This window comes from Megascapheus bottae, chromosome 32, assembly GCF_031878675.1.
Source record: "Megascapheus bottae isolate mThoBot1 chromosome 32, mThoBot2.hap1, whole genome shotgun sequence".
Lineage (NCBI taxonomy): Eukaryota > Metazoa > Chordata > Mammalia > Rodentia > Geomyidae > Megascapheus > Megascapheus bottae.
Genome location: NC_143540.1, coordinates 5,272,361 through 5,290,808, shown reverse-complemented (window position 1 = coordinate 5,290,808; position 18,448 = coordinate 5,272,361). Strand labels below are relative to the sequence as shown.

Sequence of the window (18,448 nt, the reverse complement as noted above, 5' to 3'; positions counted from 1 at the left end):
CTGAGGGCTCTGAGTATTCTAATGAACCTTTAGAACACTTTGGGGAGGAATATAAAACTGTCCCGTTTCTCACATTGCAAATCTCACAATGTTTAGCCTTCAATTAAGAAAAAAAAAAAAAGAAAAGAAATGTACTGGGCAAACAAAGAAGCAAAGAAAAGCTGGGCACCGGTGGCTCTCCCCTGTAATCCTAGCTACGCAAGAGTCTGAGCTCTGAGGATCACAATTCAAAGCTAGCCTGGGCAGGAAAGTTCACCAGACTCTTATCTACAATGAATCACACACACACACACACACACAATTAATTCAATTTTTTTTTTTTTTGCCAGTCCTGGGCTTGAGCTCAGGGCCTGAGCACTGTCCTTGGACTTTCTCAAGGCTAGCACTCTACCACTTGAGCCTCAGCACCACTTCCGGCTTTTTTCTATATGTGGTACCAAGGAATCGAACCCGGGTCTCCATGCATGCTAGGCAAGCACTTTAACCACTAGGCCAAACTCCCGGCCCCCGTCAATAATTTTTTTTTTTTTTTTAAGAAGCTGGAAGTAGAGCTGTGCCTCAAATGGCAGAGCACTAGCCTTAAGCAAAAGCAGCTCAGGGACAGCTCAGCTCCTAGGCTGTGAATTTAAACCCCAGGGTGCACACACAGACACACACACAGACACACACACACACACACACACACACACACACACACACACACAAACCATACAGTAGAAAAAAAAATCAACTGAAACTAAATTCTGACACAGATGTTAGAATTAGCAGATAAAGACATTAAAAAGACATTATTATAACTGCATTCCACATGTTCAAAAAGTTAAACGGAGATGTGGAATATGTTTTTCAAAGACACAAATCAAACTTCCAGAGGTGAAAATTACATAATGTCAGAGATGATTAGACATGGGAGAAGAAAAGATCAGTGAATTTGCCAACAAGAGTGATTTAATTTTTTTTTCAATCTTTCTAAAACGAAACACAGTGAGATGAGAATGAAATAAATGATCGGAACACCAGTGAGCTGCAGGATAACGTTAAGTGGTCTACCATACATGTAAACATTGTTCTTAAAGGATAAAGTGGGGACTGGGAGGGTGGCCTAGATGTAGAGTGCTTGCTAGCGTGCATGAAGCCCTGGGTTCAATCTCTTGGTACCACATACACTGAAAAAGCAGAAATGGTACTGTGGCTCAAGTGGTAGAGCTCTAGCCTTGAGAAAGCTCAAGGGCAGTGCCCAGGCTCTGAGTTCAAGCCCTAGGACTGGCCAAAAAAAAAAAAAGATGAAGAGGGAAAAATACAAGGAAAATGACCAACTCACAGATCAAAAGGAAGTTCAGTGAACAGCATGCACGGGAAACAAAGCCACATTGAATCAAGAGAAACTTAGTGCTCAAGAGAAGAATTGTAAGTGTAGCCACAGAAGAAAGAGGATGGAGAGGGAGAGAGGGAGACAGAGAGAGCGCGCGGTTTCATGGACCGAAAGAAAAGTCAAACAAACAACAACAAAAAAGATGGTGCTGGGCGCGGTAGCTCACGCCTGTAATCCTAGCTACTCAGGCTGAGATCTGAAGATCACAGTTCAAAGGCAGCTTGGGCACTGAAGTCCATGAGACTCTTATCTCCAATTAACCACCAGAACACCGGAAGTGACACGGTGGCTCAAGGGGTAGGGCAGTATCCTTGAGCTGAAGAGCTCAGGGACAGCACCCAGGCCCAGAGTCCAAGTCCCACGATGGAAAAAATAAAGGTGATTAATTTAGAATCCCATATCCAAACACATCTTTTAAACACAAAGGCGAAACAAAGACATTTCTAAAATGCCAAAGCTAATGGAGCTTGTCACTTAGGAGACCCTTAGGATAGAAATGTTCAAGGAAATTCTTCAGAAGACAAGATCTGACGCCAGATGGAAATACAGATCCACAAAGGAATGATGGTCATGAGGAGAGGTGGTCTCAATAAGGGTAAATGAGCAAGATCTCCCCCCCCCCTCTCTCTGAGTTTGGACTCAGGACTTGAAGCTTGCTCATCAGGCACTCATCACTTGAGCCACTCTTCCAGCCCTGTTTTTGGTTGGTTAATTAGAAATGGAGTCTCAGAGAGTTTTTCGCCTCGGTTGGCCTCAAACCTTGATCCTTCAGGTCTAAGCCTCCCCTCCCCTCCCCTCTCCTTCCAAACTCCAGCCAGACCCCACACAGTCCAGTCACATCCACCCATTCGTGTGTCTCAGTGGCTGTCTGGATGAGCGAATTCACAGTGTGTACATACATGTTGTAGACCAGGAAGTAACACCTGCTAAACTCCCAGCTACCATTCAGTCTGTTGACAAGGCTCGGTGCCAATGTCATCCAATAGCTTATTTAAGCCGATAGGAAGTTTGGACTCAGGCAGCCAACCAGCGTGGACGTTTGATGAAGGAATGGACATCGGTGGTGGCCTTTGCCTCAAAAGGCACATTGCTTGGAGACACCAAGGTGGATACCCCCAAGCCTCAGCAACAGAGTGACAAGGCCAATGGGCCCGTAGCCTTCAACTCCCAAATGTAGGCCTCTCAGCAGGGGTTGGGGAATAGGCTGGATGGCTGTGGTACCACACCACAAGCACACCAGAATGCTCCTGTTACCACGAGCACAAGGATCTGTGCCTGGTGCTGTGTGGAGGACAGGAAGAGTGATGAATTAATACATCAGAATCAGGGGAGAAGGGATGTTCCAGATCCTGTGAACAGCCTAAAAATAATTTGAGACAGGTTCCTCTCTAAAAAGAAGTCCTCTTCTTGGATGTTTTATCTACTCAGAAAAGAACTAAAGCAAGGTGTGTGTGTGTGTGTGTGTGTGTGTGTGTGTGTGTGTGTGTGTGTGCGTGTGACAATCTTGGGGCTTAAACTCAGGGGCCTGGGCATTGTCCCTGAGCTTCTACCACTTGAACCACAATGCCACTTTTGGCTATTTTTCTGGCTTTGAATCTTTATCTGTACATCTCAGCCTCCTGGGGAGCTAGGATTACAGACTGTGAGCCACCAGTACCCAGCTTGAAGTAAGATTTCTTGGTCCCTTCCCTGGGCAACAACCAGAGCTCAGAGACAATCTGAGAATGGCAGGGTCTCAGCTGGGTAGAGCCCGCTGGCCTTGAGGGAGGGAGGGACTAAGTTAGAAACCAGGCACTGTCAGCTTGAGGGCATGGGCAGCTTAGGAACATCCTCTCTCCCCTGTGACCCCCACCACCACCCCAGGCAAGGAAGAGCCTCTCCCTCAGGGGCTAGAGCTCCTCATCTTGGTCCTTACAATCTCCACAGAGTGAAACTCACAGTGGCTCCAGGGGAATCTCTCCAGCCTTAGAACCTTGGCCCAGGAGCTGTCTGTACATCACCCTCCTTGGTTCCCTGAGACTGAGGGCCCTCGAGTCTCTAACCCCAGCATCACACCTGGCATGTGTGTCCAGGGAGGCAATTCCGTGGAAGTCTTGACCCTTCATAGCCCTGCCTCTTTAGAGCAGAAACGAGCAAGAAATGTCTTCCGAATGCTTCACCCTGGCTAGTCAATAGCACAATCATTCTCCTCCAATCGCAGAGTCCAAACTGAACGTCTCTGCTGGGGACCCGTGGCTGATGCCTGTCACCCCAGCTACTCAGGAGGCTGAGACCTGAAGAGGGTGGTTCGAAGCTAGCCAGGAAGCAAAGTCCACAGGCCTCTTATCTCCAATGAATCACCAAACAGCCAGAAGTGGGGCCATGATACAGGTACTAGAGCCTAGAGGGGAAAAACAAAAGCTAAGCCACAACAGCTAAGCTCTTAGTTCAAGCACCGGCATGTGTGCAAGCATGCACGCATGCACGCACGCACACACGCGCACACACGCGCACGCACACACGCGCATGCACACACGCACAGACATCATTCATGCTCCTAGACTTCTCTCCCTTAACAGCTCCAAGATGGAGAGAGAGGGAGAGAGAGAAAAGATTCCTGTCACTGCTCCATTAACAAAGCCACAAGCACTAGAGCTTTGACCACAAGACGGTGTGGTACCCAGTTAGATCTATGTGGAACCCCACCACGGTCACGACTTCAGAAGAAATGTACACCCCTCAACCATACACACAGCAAGGGGGGAGCTGGGGCAGAAGCCAGGACACAGGAAGCCTGGCATGATGAGAGGCTTAGGGTGGGAGCTGGCCAGGAGGGGACACTGTACACCCCTCTTGGCTCTCAGCTCTTCCCTGCTCCCTCCCTGGGAGCTGTGGCCTACTCTGTTACCTTAGATCCTGTCTGGGTGGAAGAAACACCTCCAAGGGAACAGGAAGTACAGGATAGGCCTGTCCTTGTTGCCTGGCAACCAAGGTCAAGCACAGATCCAGAGGAACCAGAGTGCCTTGGGGACAGGCTAGGGAGGGCCGGGCCAGCAGTGGCCCAGTGTTAGTGGGCCAGGAATGATCCCAGGAGGGTAGATGGGCCACAGAAGGCTGGACTAGGGAAAGGAATGGGGGGGGAGGGAGAGGAGGGGAAATGGGAAATGGTAGACAGGGAACAGAACTCTCCAGTGCCGTAGGCCAGTGGCACATACTGATCTGGTCTCTAGGCTGGTGTGTGTTGTGGGCTGGGCATGGGAGCTGGCATGGAGTTAAAGGACCAGTTAAAGTTCCATTCATCTTGGGTACAAGCTGTGGGGACACAGGGAGGACAGCCAGTGGCAGAGTTCTCAATACCATTCCTCTACCCACAGTGGGCAAAGCCCCCCGGCCCACTCTGTGTAAGTGATTACTCTGCAATGCCAGCATTGCTAGACTCCTAGTCCAGAGCCAGCCTCTACCTTCGTAAAGGTCCTGGTTTCCTCTTCTCTGTGGGGTCTGCTGGTTGTTCTTCAGCGAAGAGCTTTGCACGGGCATTCCCTGCGCCTCACAGCAGAACTGGTCATTCACTTCACCCCACCTCCCCCTTCCTGGGCCTCCAGGCCCGTCTTTGAGGTGCTGTGTCTCAAACACTGCGTTCTTTTCAGGAGCCCCATCTGAATGCTAATTCTCTCTCAGGAACAGTGGGTCCTGGGGCCGGGCCAGCTTTCTGCAAGCATTGGACCCACAACATCGGCATCAAGGGGGTAGTAGCTGAGAAGACAGGAATGGCTTCTGGGGAGGACTGAAAGACAGACTTCTCTACCCTCCCTCCCTCCCTCCCTCCCTCTCTCTTCTTTCATGGGAGTACTGGGTTTTGAACTCAAGGCTTGGTGTTTCCTTGGCTAGCTTACTTAGCTGATACTCTACTACATGAGTCACGCCTCCAGTTTGACTTTTCACTGGTCACTTTAGAGATGGAGTCTCGTGGATTTTTTTTTCTTCTCTGGGCTAACTTTGAACTGCCACCCTCCAGATCTCAGCCTTCTGAGTACCTAGGATTATAGGTGCAAGCTACCAGTACCTAGCTGTCCCCTCTTCTCCCTCCCCTCTTTTTTCCCATTCCTCCCCTTCCCTTCCCCTCTCTACTCTTTTTCATAGTGCTAGGAACCCAATCCAGAGTCTTGTACTCTACTACTGAGCTACAGCCCCAACGCCTGCAGCCTGCAGCATCCCCTTCTGTTTGCTTTTGGTGCTGTGCCTGGGGCTTGAACTCAGGGCCTGGCCCCTGTCCCTGAGCTTCTTTTGCTCAGGGCAAGCACTCTACATACCACTTCTAGCTTTTTTGGTGGTTCATCGAAGCTAAGGAGCCTTATGGACTTTTCTGCCTGGGCTGGCTTTGAATTACAATCCTCAGATCTCAGCCTCCTAAGTAGCTAGGATTGCAGGTGTGAACCCCGGGCGCCCAGCCCAGCAGCCCTTTTCATGCTTTTATTAGAAGCAACTTTAAAGGCTTGATTTCATCCTCAAAGGTACGCTAGCATCTGCAGCCTCCAGAACCTAAGCCTGTCCCTGGAGTCTATCACCCCTTCAGGGACAAAGGGATGGCAGGCCAAAACACGTGGCGCAGTTACCTGCGTTCCCACTGGCCCTGTTACCAAGCAATCGGGATAAATCTGCTTCTGGACTGAAAAACCACGTTCTTAAAATGGTAAGACTTGTACTCTTTCTTTTGTTTTCTCAAGATCCTATTTCATTTAGGGCAAAAGTTAGATAGAAACAATGGCAAGAATGTGCAATTCCGAGCTCTGAGAGATCATGAAGACCTTCCGAGGAGCTCTTAGAAGTGATTTCTTCATCCTTGCCTGCTTCCAGGAAACAAAGACCGGCCTAATCATTCCCAGTCCCCTTGGGGCTTTAAGTCTCTGGGCCCTGCCTGGAGACCTATTTTCCCCTTGCTGCCTGTCTTTCTAGGCTGTAACAAAAGAGCTGCCTATCTCAGGGCAGTGTCTGCAACTTCTCTCCCTGGCAACCTTCTCCACCCCAGAGTTTTCTCATCTTCTCTTCTCCTCCGTGAGAAAGGGAAAAAGGATGGAGCTCTGGACAAAGGCCCAACATGGTTACTAAAAAAGTTCTTCCTTCATTCCCATCCCTCCCTCCACTCCTCTCCCCCCTCCCCCAACACACATACTATGTTTCTGGACTTTTTTTTTTTAACTGCTCTACCCAAACTTCCCACACCTTCTTGAATGTTCCAGTCCAACAATTTCTGTACATCATTTACATCGACACTACACAGCCTGCCATAAGGAAAAACAAAACAACCAACATACTCACAGGTTGATTTTGAGGACAACATACAGAAGAAAAGGGCAACGAGGATATTTTGTGTATCTTAACAGGATTCATTATAGGTAGACGAGTGTAAAGCCTCGGAGCTCTGCCATTCTTTTTCTCTTCTCTTTTTTTTTTTTTTTTTGTGTGTGTGTGTGGGGAAGGGGAAGAGTGGTACTGGGATTTATGCTCAAGTCCTCATACTCACTAAACAAGTACTCTACCTCTGCAAACATAGCCCCAGTCCTTTCTCACCCCCACTTTTAGTTCTTTTATGGATAGAGTATGGATTATGATCCAACTGGGTATCTAGAATCATAGGTGCCACCGCATGGTCCTCGCTCATTTTGTTGTACCTGGGTTGATGGCTTCAAATCCCAGTGCGCCCATCTAAGCCTCAACACAGCCAGGATTCCAGACATGAGTCACCCCATTGCCATTTTTCTCTTACACGCTAAGTGTCAGTTAATTTTTGGATCTGTGATTTGTATGTACTCAGTGTTAACAGCCCAGTGGAACCTTAGGGGGAGATTGTTAGACCAATTTGGGGTGTGCCCTCAGAAGTGTTTATGGGACCCCAGTGTCTGTCCTTCCCCGGTTCTATGAGGTGATGCTTCCACAACAATTCCTTCCACTGGGATGACATTAGCCATCTGCCATGAGGCCCTTACCAATGACGGCACCAAACCCTCGACTCTCCTTTTCCTTATGAAGCTAGCCTGCTTCAAGTATTTCCATATAGTAATGGAAAATGGGCCAGTACCTACAATTTTCATGTCTGTGTACTTTTTCCATATACTTTTTTTTCAGAATTGGGTCTTGAACTCAGGACCTGAGTGCTGTTCCTGAGCCTCTTTGTTCAAGGCTACCACTTGAGCCACAGCTCCACTTCCAGCTTTTTGAAGGTAAGAGCCTCACAGCCTTGGGGCTGATTTCAAATCATGATCCTCAGATCTCAGCCTTCTGAGCTGGCATTGCAGGCATGAGTCACCAGCGGCCAGCTCCCATTCATCTCTTTAAACATATGAAAAGCAAAGATTCTGGCTCTGTATCCAACATCGAAATTGCCCCATCTCAACCTAGCTACAGCAGAAGGCAGGAACATTGCAGGGAGGAGGAGGGAGTAGGAGATAGAAACTGAGGCACAGAACAATTTGGTGCTCTATTCCAAAGTTCCAGGGGAGTTCTGACAGGCTCCAATCTGTCTCTGCTCACCTCTGGTGATATGGTTAGGGTTATGGAGAGAGGGAGATACCTGGGAATCACAGAGTCTTGGACATGAAGGGTGCTTTGGGAATGAACAAAGCTAAGTGATCCAGTTCTTGTGAAAAAAAAAAAAAGATTCTCCGGTGTCCATGATAAGAATCTTCAAGTGTGATGGGCCGAAAGTTTGGCCTAGTGGTTAAAGTGCTTGCCTAGCATGCATGAAGACCTGGGTTCGATTCCTCGGTACCACATACATAGAAAAAAAGCCTGAAGTGGTGCTGAGGCTCAAGTGGTAAAGCTCTAGCCTTGAGAAAATCCAAGGACAGTGCTCAGGCCCTGAGCTCAAGCCCAGGACTGACAAAAAAAAAAAAAAAAAAAAAAAAAAAAGAATCTTCAAGTGTGGGAAAACAGAAGGATGGAGGAATCTTACTGCAAAGCCGACCTTTTACCTGTAACCTACCAAGAGGCCATCAGCAAATCTCATACCTTAAAAAGAAAGTCATGGCTTTCAAGTCAAGATACTCAGAGAGCACAACATGAATGGAGAACAGGAAGGGGGAAAGGAGACTGACTTTTTTTTTTTTTTTACATCCATTTAGGATTTTCATACCAGAAAAAAAGTGAGTAGACTTAAAAAAAAAATCTTAGTTCTTTGAAACAATAAAAAGGTCACAGGGCTTCATGTCATATGCTTGTTTATATTTTTTATGCTCAGAAAAATAAAATAAAATAAGAAATGAAAATCAGTCCCTATTGCAAAGCTACCAAGTCTTGGAGTTAGTGGGGAGAAGGCAGCCCCTGGGAGGGGTGGCAGGCTCACGGCTAGGTCAGCAGAAGACTCGTGTGTGCTGGTGGCTGTGCTCAGCTGTGGGAACCATAGGGTTACAGGGCCTACAGGGCCACAGAATGCCCCTTCACCTTTAACTGGTAGGAAACGGACCAGCCACCGGTGTCTGACACCTATAATCCTAGCTCTGAGGATTATGGTTCAAAGCTAGCCTGGGGAAGGAAAAGTCTGTGAGACTCTTATTTCCAATTAATTAGCAAAAAGCTGGAAGCAGAGATGTGGTTCGAGGGGCAGAGCACCAGCTTTGAGAAGGAAAATAAAAAACTTCGGGGCAGTGCTCAGGCCGAGTTCAAGCCCTAGTACCCATACACAAAACAAACGAACACAAAACTAGAGAAAGGATAGACTGAAAGAGAGGCAGGTTCTACTCAGCGACAGCCAGTCAGACCCCTGAAAGTCACAGCCAGCCTCCTCTCCCCAAACCTCACACTGTCTACAGAGCAGAACGGCAGGACAAATAAGGTTCTCCTGGTGGGGGCGGGTCCTCGAGAGAGTTCAGCCAATGAGGAGGAGAAGCAGTCTGCCTGCCACAAGGACACCTCCTGACACCTGCCACAAAGACAGGCAGATACCCCCAGCCACCAGCTCCTCCCTGGCCACCATGGCTCTCACAGTCCTCAACTGTTACTAACATCCACAGGTGTCTGGTGTAGGCCAGTGGACCAGAAGGAACAGGAGCTCAAAGATGGAGTAAAATAAAGAGATGAGGGAGGGACAAGCAGGTAGGGAGACCGAATGGAGCAAATGAATGACTGAACCCAGCACCAGCTGCCATCGGCGCGGTCACCTTTACACAACTCTTCCGGTGCTGATGGAGGCACGGTGGCCGGATGGCCTCAGCTCGGGCCAGCAGACCTCCAGCCTTGTATCTCAGGGAAGGGAAGGTGGGCAGAGATCAGAGGCGCCACAGGCACAGCCCTGCCCACTCCTTCCACACCAGGCACCGGGAGATGAGCCCAGAGAAAGCCTGGATCCCACAGACAGGTGTCATTATACGTCAGGAGGAAGCCATGCGTCTTATAGGCTCTTTCTCCTCCATCACTACCTGCTCTGTATACCAATCAAGGGGGCCCACTTAAGACCCTCCTTGTGTTCCCAGCACTATCACTACCATGAGGCCATGTCTGGAAGATCCAGACAGCCACGATGACACCAGCAGGACCATGCAGCCTCCCTGCTACAAAGAGACCCCTGCCTCCAAAGGAACACCCTTCCCCAACCCCACCCCTATGCCAGGCTGCAACTGTCAATCTATATAAGCTAGGCCAGGGGACAGCGGTCTCTCTGCTGCTGGGCTGGAGGACTGTCCAGAGTGGTTCCAGGACTATCCATTGGAATCAGTTTCCTGCCATCTTAGCAGACCTGACGATGCCCCCCGGGATTACATGGCCCAAGTGTCCTTCTCCACCCAGGCTACGGACAATGTGCCTCGTCAGAATCCAGCTGCCTTTTCCCCCATTGGCCTAGACAGCTGCCCCTACAATGCCAAGCAAAGGCAAAACAGAGGGCCAGCTCCCAGAAGAGGACTCAAGCCCCTATTGGCCCTAGAAGGCTTCACTGAACCCAGGTGACCCAAGTTCCCCATGTACAGAGGCAAAAGATCTCGGGGATCACACGTAGGAAAAGGAGAGCCAGCCCTCAGGGGGCTCCCTCCACTCCTGCAGGAGGCAGGGATGCTGGCTCACAGGACCAGGAGATGTTCAACTGAGCGTGTGCAAGACGGGAGACATAGCAGCAAGGACCATTTCCTTCTACCAGACTCAGAAACCCCAAGATGTCCATTTAAAACCTAAGGCAAACAGCGACACAAATAACACAAGTAGAAGGAAGCCAGGTGGGCGCGGTGGCTCACGCCGGTAATCCCATCTACTAAGGAGGCTGAGATCTGATGATCATGGTTCAAAGCCACTCTGGGGCAATACAAAGCCGTGAGACTCTTATTTCCAATTAATCACTAGAAAACAGGAAATGGGGCTGTGGCTCAAGGGTAGGGTGATAGCCTTGAGCTGTAGAGCTAAAGGACAGTGCCCAGGCCAGAGTTCAAGCCCCATAACCCCCACTCCCCCCAAAAAAAGGGAGAAGGAAGCCATTCAAGGGAATATGGCCAGAAGGGACCTGATCAGATCTCAGTGATGCCAAAGCTCTAGACCAACCCTAGCGTTCCTTAGTCACTCAACCCCAGCCATTCCTGAGCCCTCACTCACTTTGAATGGCTCCTTCATTCTTGGCTTTTCCAGCTCAAGGTCATCTTTATTCCCAATGACTTGGTGATGGAAAATGGTTGCCTGGAAACAGGAGACTCAGGTTCTTCCCCTCCCTTGGCCAAGCATTGAAGACTTACCCCATGGCTCCCTTCGCCTCTGAGTGCACACGAAGGCAGGGGGCTCATGTCTTGTCTTGTCTGTGGTTTCCCCAGAACACAAATTTTGCAGGGCTCTGCAGTGGCCCTGGGCCTCAGCAGAACTTCTAAGAGAACCTTGAGTTTTCCCTCAAATCACATGAGGAGTTTCCATCACTAAACTGGTCTTTACTGTGTTGGAGCAAGCAAATGTTTGAGACTCTACAGTAGTTCAGGAGTGGGGGGGCAGGGGGGATTTGAAAGTCTAAGTTGGTACCTTCAATCAACCACTTCTCAGAGACAGAAACCAAGTCTCCAAGAGGCCTCAAATTTGGCTTAAGGTAACACAGCTAAGAATTCAACTCCCAGCCCACTGAAGGCTTGAAACACAGTCAAAATCCCATACAAATATAGTTAAAGGAAAAATTATTAGTATAATCTGCTATGTGATGCAGATCTCTTACAAAACAGGGCTGGCTGGCAGGATTTGATCTCGATCTGAAATGTGCCCTCCATCCAGCTCTCTGTGATAGGAATGGATGCCCGGCTCCCAATCCCCATCTCAGGTAATAGGTATCAGTAGACAGGAGGTGGTCATGTGACCTCCACAGCCCACAAGCTTACAGACTCAGCAGCACTGTGCCCTGAGCCCACCAGGTCTGCCCACAGTCTTCCTTCTCCGGCATCCTGGAGACACATGCCCAGCCAGCTGCACAGACATTTGTCTGTAGAACCAGAGCTGGGAGGGGGTCCTGTCTACCAAGGACAGCCTTCTCCTCCAGCAGACAAGCCCAGAGACCAGCCTGTCCCCCGTCAAGCCCCATGTGACAAGCACCAGGAGAGATGCCCAGGTGACACTCCTTCCTACAGGTGTTGGAAGGGTCCCCACATCTGTCTGGACTTCCCATCCAGTTGGATTAACCTCGGTTAGAGAGATACCTTTTCTCAGGGATGCTGAGCTGGGGTCCAAGTCTTTCCCCTCCCCTGGTTCTGGCTGGCTGCCAGTGACCTCCCCTCCCCCAGTGAGGGCTGGGAGCTGGAATGGGGGTGGGGGGAGAATCCACCGCTGGCTGGCAGTGTCCTCTGCTCTCTGGAGGGGAGGGGGGGCAGAGAAGGCAGGCAGGGCGTGTCACCTAGGCCTTTCTCTCTGGTCTAGGACCTTCACAGTCTCTTGATGTGAGGTGTCCCTTGTACCACCTCCCAAATCCCCTGACAGTGCTGGGGAGGGGGGGGGGGGCCTTCATTGTCATCAAGGAACCTAGTGTTCTAGCAAAGGGCAATGGAGGGGTCTAGAACCTTCTGCCCACCTGGGGCCAGCAGTCTCTCTTTCCAGAATGGACAGGTGTTGATTAGGTTTTCCTCCCTCCCTCCTCCACCCCCCTACATCCACCACCACCAGCCATGGGTTCTAGGCAGGGCCTGGCTTCAGCAGGGTCTTGTAAGGAAGCTCTCCGGTGCAGTGATACTGGGGGCTCTGTCAGACACTGCCCCCCATCTCCCAAGAGGAGTGCAGCCCCCCTTTCCCCCCTCTCCCCGCCAGCCAGCAACCCAGACACCTGCGATGTGGCCCAGCACAGCGTGTGCCGCAGTGCCAGCCAGCCAGCCCCGGAGCCTTCTGGCCGCTGCAGCCTCTCCAGCCTCCGCCCTGGGGCCTCCCCACTGTGCTGCACCTGCCCCCCCTCCCCACGCACACCCAGATCCTCCCCCCCCCGTCCACCCCCGATCGCAACGCCCCCCTCCTGCCTGGGTCCTTACCCTGGGCCCCTCCCTAGCTCAGCCCCACCCGAGCCGGCTCGACCAACCTCCCTCTCCCCACCCAGCCCCTCTTCTCCAGCTCCCGCAGGCGGGCGTGAAAGGGCTCCCCCCCCAAGCCAGGATGGAGGAGAGGGGTCCCAGCGGGGAGGGGGGCAGAGGGAGACGCTCAGCCTTCTCCCCCCCCCCCAAAAAAAAGAGACTAAGCCAGGTACTTACCGCTCTGTTCCCCCAGGAAAACCAACTTGAATTTCCTCAGTGGGTTCCCAAAATCTCCCCCTGTGGACATGGTGCCGGCAGCTGGGACCGGGAGAGGAGGAGGAGGAGAAGGAGGAGGAGGAGGAGGGCAGGGGAGGAGGGTGAGCGGAGCGGGAGGAGGAGGCGGGCGGTGCGGGAGCCGGAGGGGGAAGGGCTGGCCGCGCGAGTCCCCGACTCCCCAGCTGCGCCCCGGCCCTGGCCTGCGGCTGCGTGTCGGACGGTGGCGGTGGAGGAGGAGGAGAGGGAGGAGGACGAGGAGAGGCGGGGAGGGAGGGAGGCTGCCGCGGGGGCTGCCGAGGGTGGCACTGGCTTCTGACGGCTGGGTGCGTGCTTTCTGGATGCCCGAGACGCGGGGCGGAGCCGGGGGAGGGGGGCGTGCGTCGGGGCGAGGCGCGGGGCGCGAGGGCGAGGGCGCAGGGCCGGGGCTCGGGGTGCACGGATCGGGCGCGGGGACGCGGCCGCGGGGCTGCCTCCCGCTCTCCCTCCGAGCCCAGCGGAGCCACTCGGCCCCCGCCCGCCCGCGGCTCCGCCGGCGCCTGCGCTCTGCGCGGTCCCCGCCGCCTCTGATGTCATGCCGGGCTCCCGAGCGCGCGCGCGCCGCCCGCGGAGGCGCCGGCCTGGTGGAGAGGTTGGTGTGGAGGGGTGGGGTCGTGCCCGCCGCGCGCACGCGCAGGTCTGCAGCTGTGAAGGAAAGGCCCACCCTGGACGCCCTCCCCAGCCCTGGGTTCATCTCTGCACAGCCGGCCACTTCGGCCTTCCCCACTCTCTCATTTGAACCCAGAAGAAGAAAGGAGGAGGAGGAGGAGAGAGGGAGGGAGGGAGAGAGAGAGGGCATGTGTGTGTGGGGGGGGCATTTGTTTCTGGTCCTTTCAATCTGGATGGCCTTTCTTTTCCTCCATCTCCAGCGACACCTAGGCACTAGACAGACTGCAGTCCTGAAAGGGCAGAAAGGAAGAAAGGAGATGGGGTGGGGTGGGGGTGTGTGTCTGGGTGTGGTGGAGAGGGGGAAGATGAAGGATGGATAGATACCTGGCTCAGGTGGGGGATGGAGCTTCATTCTCTCTGTCTCTCTCTGTGTCTCTCTCTCTCTCTGTGTCTCTCTCTCTCTCTCTCTCTCTCTCTCTCTCTCTCTCTCTCTCTCTCTCTCTCTCTCTCTCTCTGTCTCTCTCTCTCTCTCTCTCTCTCTCTCTCTCTCTCTCTCTCTCTCTCTCTCTCTCTCTCTCTCTCTCTCTCTCTCATATACACACACACACACACACACACCCTGTGCAGGAAACAGTAAGAAGGGAGGAGGTACCAGTCTAGGGTACACCTACCTTAGGTTAACTGCTGGTTGGGCTCATTTTGCCCTACCCTACCCCTTGAGAGAAGAGGGTGCAGTGAAGGCACCAATACTCCCCCCCCCCAAATGCCAGCATCAATAGATAGTTATCTCTGAGACAGTGACCTGCCTTCTTTGACTCTTTGGCTACCAGGCTGGCAAAGTCATTCTTGGCCCCTGGCAATTACCCAGACAATGAGCTCCCAGAGGACATGGGCCCGCTCAGTGACTTCCCACTGGACTCTGCTCAGCCGGCCCATGGAGGCACACAGACAATAAATAATAGATAAATCGTGAGTGGATGGGGGCAAAGAGCAGATGCCAAGCCTGAGAAGACATGGCTCAATCCTAAACCATCTGGGTTAATGGGAGGGGGGTGTTACAAAATTGCCTCTCATTCTCTGGATGTTAAAGTCCAGCAAAGCATTAGCTGAGTCTCTGTTGACTGGATCCTAAGAACTTAGCTCAAGAAACGGTTGATGAAGGGTGCACGTGCGTGTGCCTGTGTGTGTGTGCCTGTGTGTGTGTGTGCGTGTGTGTATGTGCATGTGTGTATGTGTGTATGTGTGTGTGTGTGTGTGTGTGGTTCAAATGGTAGAGCACCTACTTAGCCAGCAGAGGACTTGAGTTCAAACCTCAGTGCCAATAAGGAAAAAGAAAAGAAATACGAGATGAAAATCCAGGCCTGGTGGCTCATACCTGTGATCCAAGGTACTAAGGAGGGTGAGATCAGAAGATTGTCCAGATCAAGGCCAAGGCCAGCCTGGGTAAACATTAGCAAGACCTCATCCCCACCAGTAAGCTGGGTAGTGTAATCCCAGCTAGACAGAAAGCCATAGGCAGGGAGATTACGGTGTGAGGCCAGCCTCAGGTGGGGAAGGTGGCTCAGATAATAGAGTAGCTGGCTGATGAGTGGGAAGCCCTGAGTTCAAACCCCAGTGCTGCCAAAAGGCAGCTGGGCAGCTCTCACTGTGTCAGTCACCCTGCTTACCTGATGAAATAGGACAGAGGAGCATGGTCCACGAGGTCCTTTGCAGGCCCTGGTCAAGATGCTTCAGTTCAAAGGACCAAAGCCTCAAGTCCAGCTGCAGGGCTGGTCCATGGAGCATGCACATGCACATGCAATCGCGGTCATCATGCATTGGGAATCAGAGACACTGGATTCCAAGTCTGCTGTGCTTCCCGTCTCTCCTCATCCGGCCGGGCCTTCTTAACCTGTCCAGTAATAAGAAACAACTAAAGCAAGAAAAAAGAAAAAAGAAAAGACGTAGCTCTTACAGTAGAGAGCCTGCTTAGCAAGTTCAGGGCTCTGAATTCAAAACCCCAGTACCACAAAAAGAAGAAGAGGGAGAGAGAGGGAGACGGAGGGGGAGGGGGAGGGAGAAAGGGAGGAGGAAGAAGAGAAGAAGAAGGAGGAGGAGGAGAAAAGAAAGAAAGAAAGAAAGAAAGAAAGAGGAGGAAGCAGCAGCAGAATCAGAGAGGAGAAAGGAGAAGGAGAGAAGTATTTTGTTTTCTCCTGCATCTTTTTTTGGAGGGGGGTGGGGGATTTTATGTCATCCTAGGGCTTGAACTTAACCCCTATCCCTGAGCTTATTTTGTTCAAGGCTAACACTACCAATTGGTCCACAGCTCGACTTCCCAGCCATTTTGGTGGTTGTTTGGAGTTAAAAGCCTCATGGGACGTTCCTGTTCCGGTTAGTTTCCAATCTCAGATCCTCAGATCTCGGACTCCTGAGTAGCTAGGATTACAGGCACAAGCCATGAGGCCTGGACTTGTTCTTTTTCACACATTGTCACTGAGGTTCCTGGATAGAGGGCTTTCCCGTTCTCTGCTGGTTACTTCTCCATAGTATGTCCCACTTTTGAAAGCCATTTTCAGTAAGATATGTCCAGTTTGTTATTTTAGACTCATAGAGAGGTTTCAAAAAAGAAAAATAGGCCGGGAGTTTGGCCTAGTGGTTAAAGTGCTTGCCTAGCATGCATGAAGACCCGGGTTTGATTCCTCGGTACCACATACATAGAAAAAAGCCGGAAGTGGTGCTGAGGCTCAAGTGGTAGAGCTCTAGCCTTGAGAAAATCCAAGGACAGTGCTCAGGCCCTGAGCTCAAGCCCAGGACTGGCAAAAAAAAAAAAAAATCAAGTGTATCCAGGCACTGGTGGCTCACACTTATTCTAATCTTGAGTGATTTATTTGCAGATGTGTTCTTATAACTTTTTCCAGTTTAATTCTAGGCTTTATAGTTAATTGTAGAGGAATGTATCCTTTAATTTTAAGGTTAGGGAAACTGCAGGGCTGGTTTTATTTTGGGTGTTTGTTATAGAAAAGTCTAGTTGTTATCAAAATTGTGACTTTAAGCTGGGTCCTAATCCTAGCTACTCAAGAGGCTGAGATCTGAGGATCAAGGCTCAAAGCCAGCGCATGCAGGGAAGTCCATGAGACTCTTATTTCCAATTAACCACCAGAAACCTGTAAGTGGAGCCGTGGCTTTGGTGGCACAGTGATAGTCTTGAATACAAGAGCTCACAGATAGTGCTCAGGCCTTGAGTGTAAGCCCAAGACTAGCAAGTACACACACACAAAAATGTGACTTTTGGAAATTGAAGTGAAACTCAAGAGTTTACCTTGAGTTACAAACTGCATTTGTAAAAGAGGAAAATGGATTACTCTCTGACCACTTGACAAAGAACCCCTCGATATGTTCTCTCTGGTCTTGTCAAGATGAATCTGAGAGTTTCTAAGTTAAGTCAAGACTTTGATGAATAATAATAAAAAAGAAAGTGTGAGACTGAGAATACAGTTTCATGGACCACAGTACTTGCCTGCTTTGCATAAAGCCCTGGCTTGATCTCTAATACCCCTCCACATACTCATTCAAAAAATAATGGTGGGTAACATTGTCAAATAAAAAATGTATTCCATTACTTGATTTATGAACTAGTAGCCCCTCTGTTACAACACCTCAATAATAATAATATTATTATTATCATTATTATTATTTGCCAGTTGTGGGGCTTGAACTCAGGGTTTGAACACTGTCCTTGGATTTTTTTTTTCTCAAGGCTAGAGCTCTACCACTTGAGCCACAGCACCACTTCCAGTTTTTTGCTATGTATGTGATACTGAGGAATCGAACCTGGGTCTTTGTGCATGCTAGGCAAGCACTCTACCACTAGGCCAAACTCCTGGCCTCAATAATATTATTTTTTAAAGTATCAGCATTCCTTCATAAAAAAATATTTTTAGAAGAATTTGTAGCAGCAGTAGATTCCTTCTTCAATGAAACACAATCTTTTTTAAGCTAAGGAGCTGTGATTGGCATTCAACGGGAGAATGGTGAGACAGGTTTTCTGGTTCAGGGCTCAGTCTGGCAAGCACAGAGCTAACCTCAAAGCTGCTGTAAGGGTCTGAGTTGCTTTTTTCTTTGTCAAAAAAAAAAATCACTAAACCAACTACATAAAGGAAAAGCGCCCCCTGCAGCCAGTTAGGTTGCACCCAATATCTGACATAAAAGTACATCAATTTATTTCCTACCTCTGCTAATATCAAACTGTTAAAGTAACAAAAACCAGATTGTTATTCTTTCTCTCTAGAGGAGAGTGGAAGCCTCTTAGTATCACCAGGCTGAGATGAAAGTGTCAGCAGGGTAGGTAATGCACTCTCTCTCTGTCTCTGTCTCTGCCTCTGTTTCTGTCTCTGTCTCTCTCTCTCTCCCTCTCTCTCTGTGAGTCTTTCCCATCTTTACCTCCACTGTCCCTTCCCCTTCTCCTCTGGTTATGCACTGCTAATCTCCCTTCACTTCCCCTCTTATAAGGATACTTATGAGCTGTATTTAGGGCCTATCAGATCATCTGGGATAATCTCCTGGATTAATTTAAGATTACACAGTTAATTATAGCTGCAAAGAGTGGGCCATGTGGATTCACACCCACAGGTTCTGGAACCCAGAACCCAACTTCCAGTGCTGAGATTTTGTGAAAGATCTAGAAAGGTTCCTGTCTCCTCCAAAGGTGGCTAAGGTCACACCACATAAATAATTTAAATACAAAAGATAGGAATGTATG

General features: G+C 50.4%; 1 protein-coding gene across 1 annotated transcript in view; it reads right to left on the bottom strand.

Moving 5' to 3' along the window:
* The window catches only part of Rab6b (RAB6B, member RAS oncogene family), a 30,595-nt gene extending 17,128 nt beyond the window's left edge, over nucleotides 1–13,467 (bottom strand). The window contains exon 1 of the mRNA XM_090323590.1: nucleotides 13,027–13,467. Coding sequence (XP_090179716.1) covers nucleotides 13,027–13,096 — 70 coding nt within the window. The 5' untranslated portion in view covers nucleotides 13,097–13,467. The remainder of the gene's footprint in view (nucleotides 1–13,026) is intronic.
* Nucleotides 13,468–18,448: the final 4,981 nt, after the last annotated feature.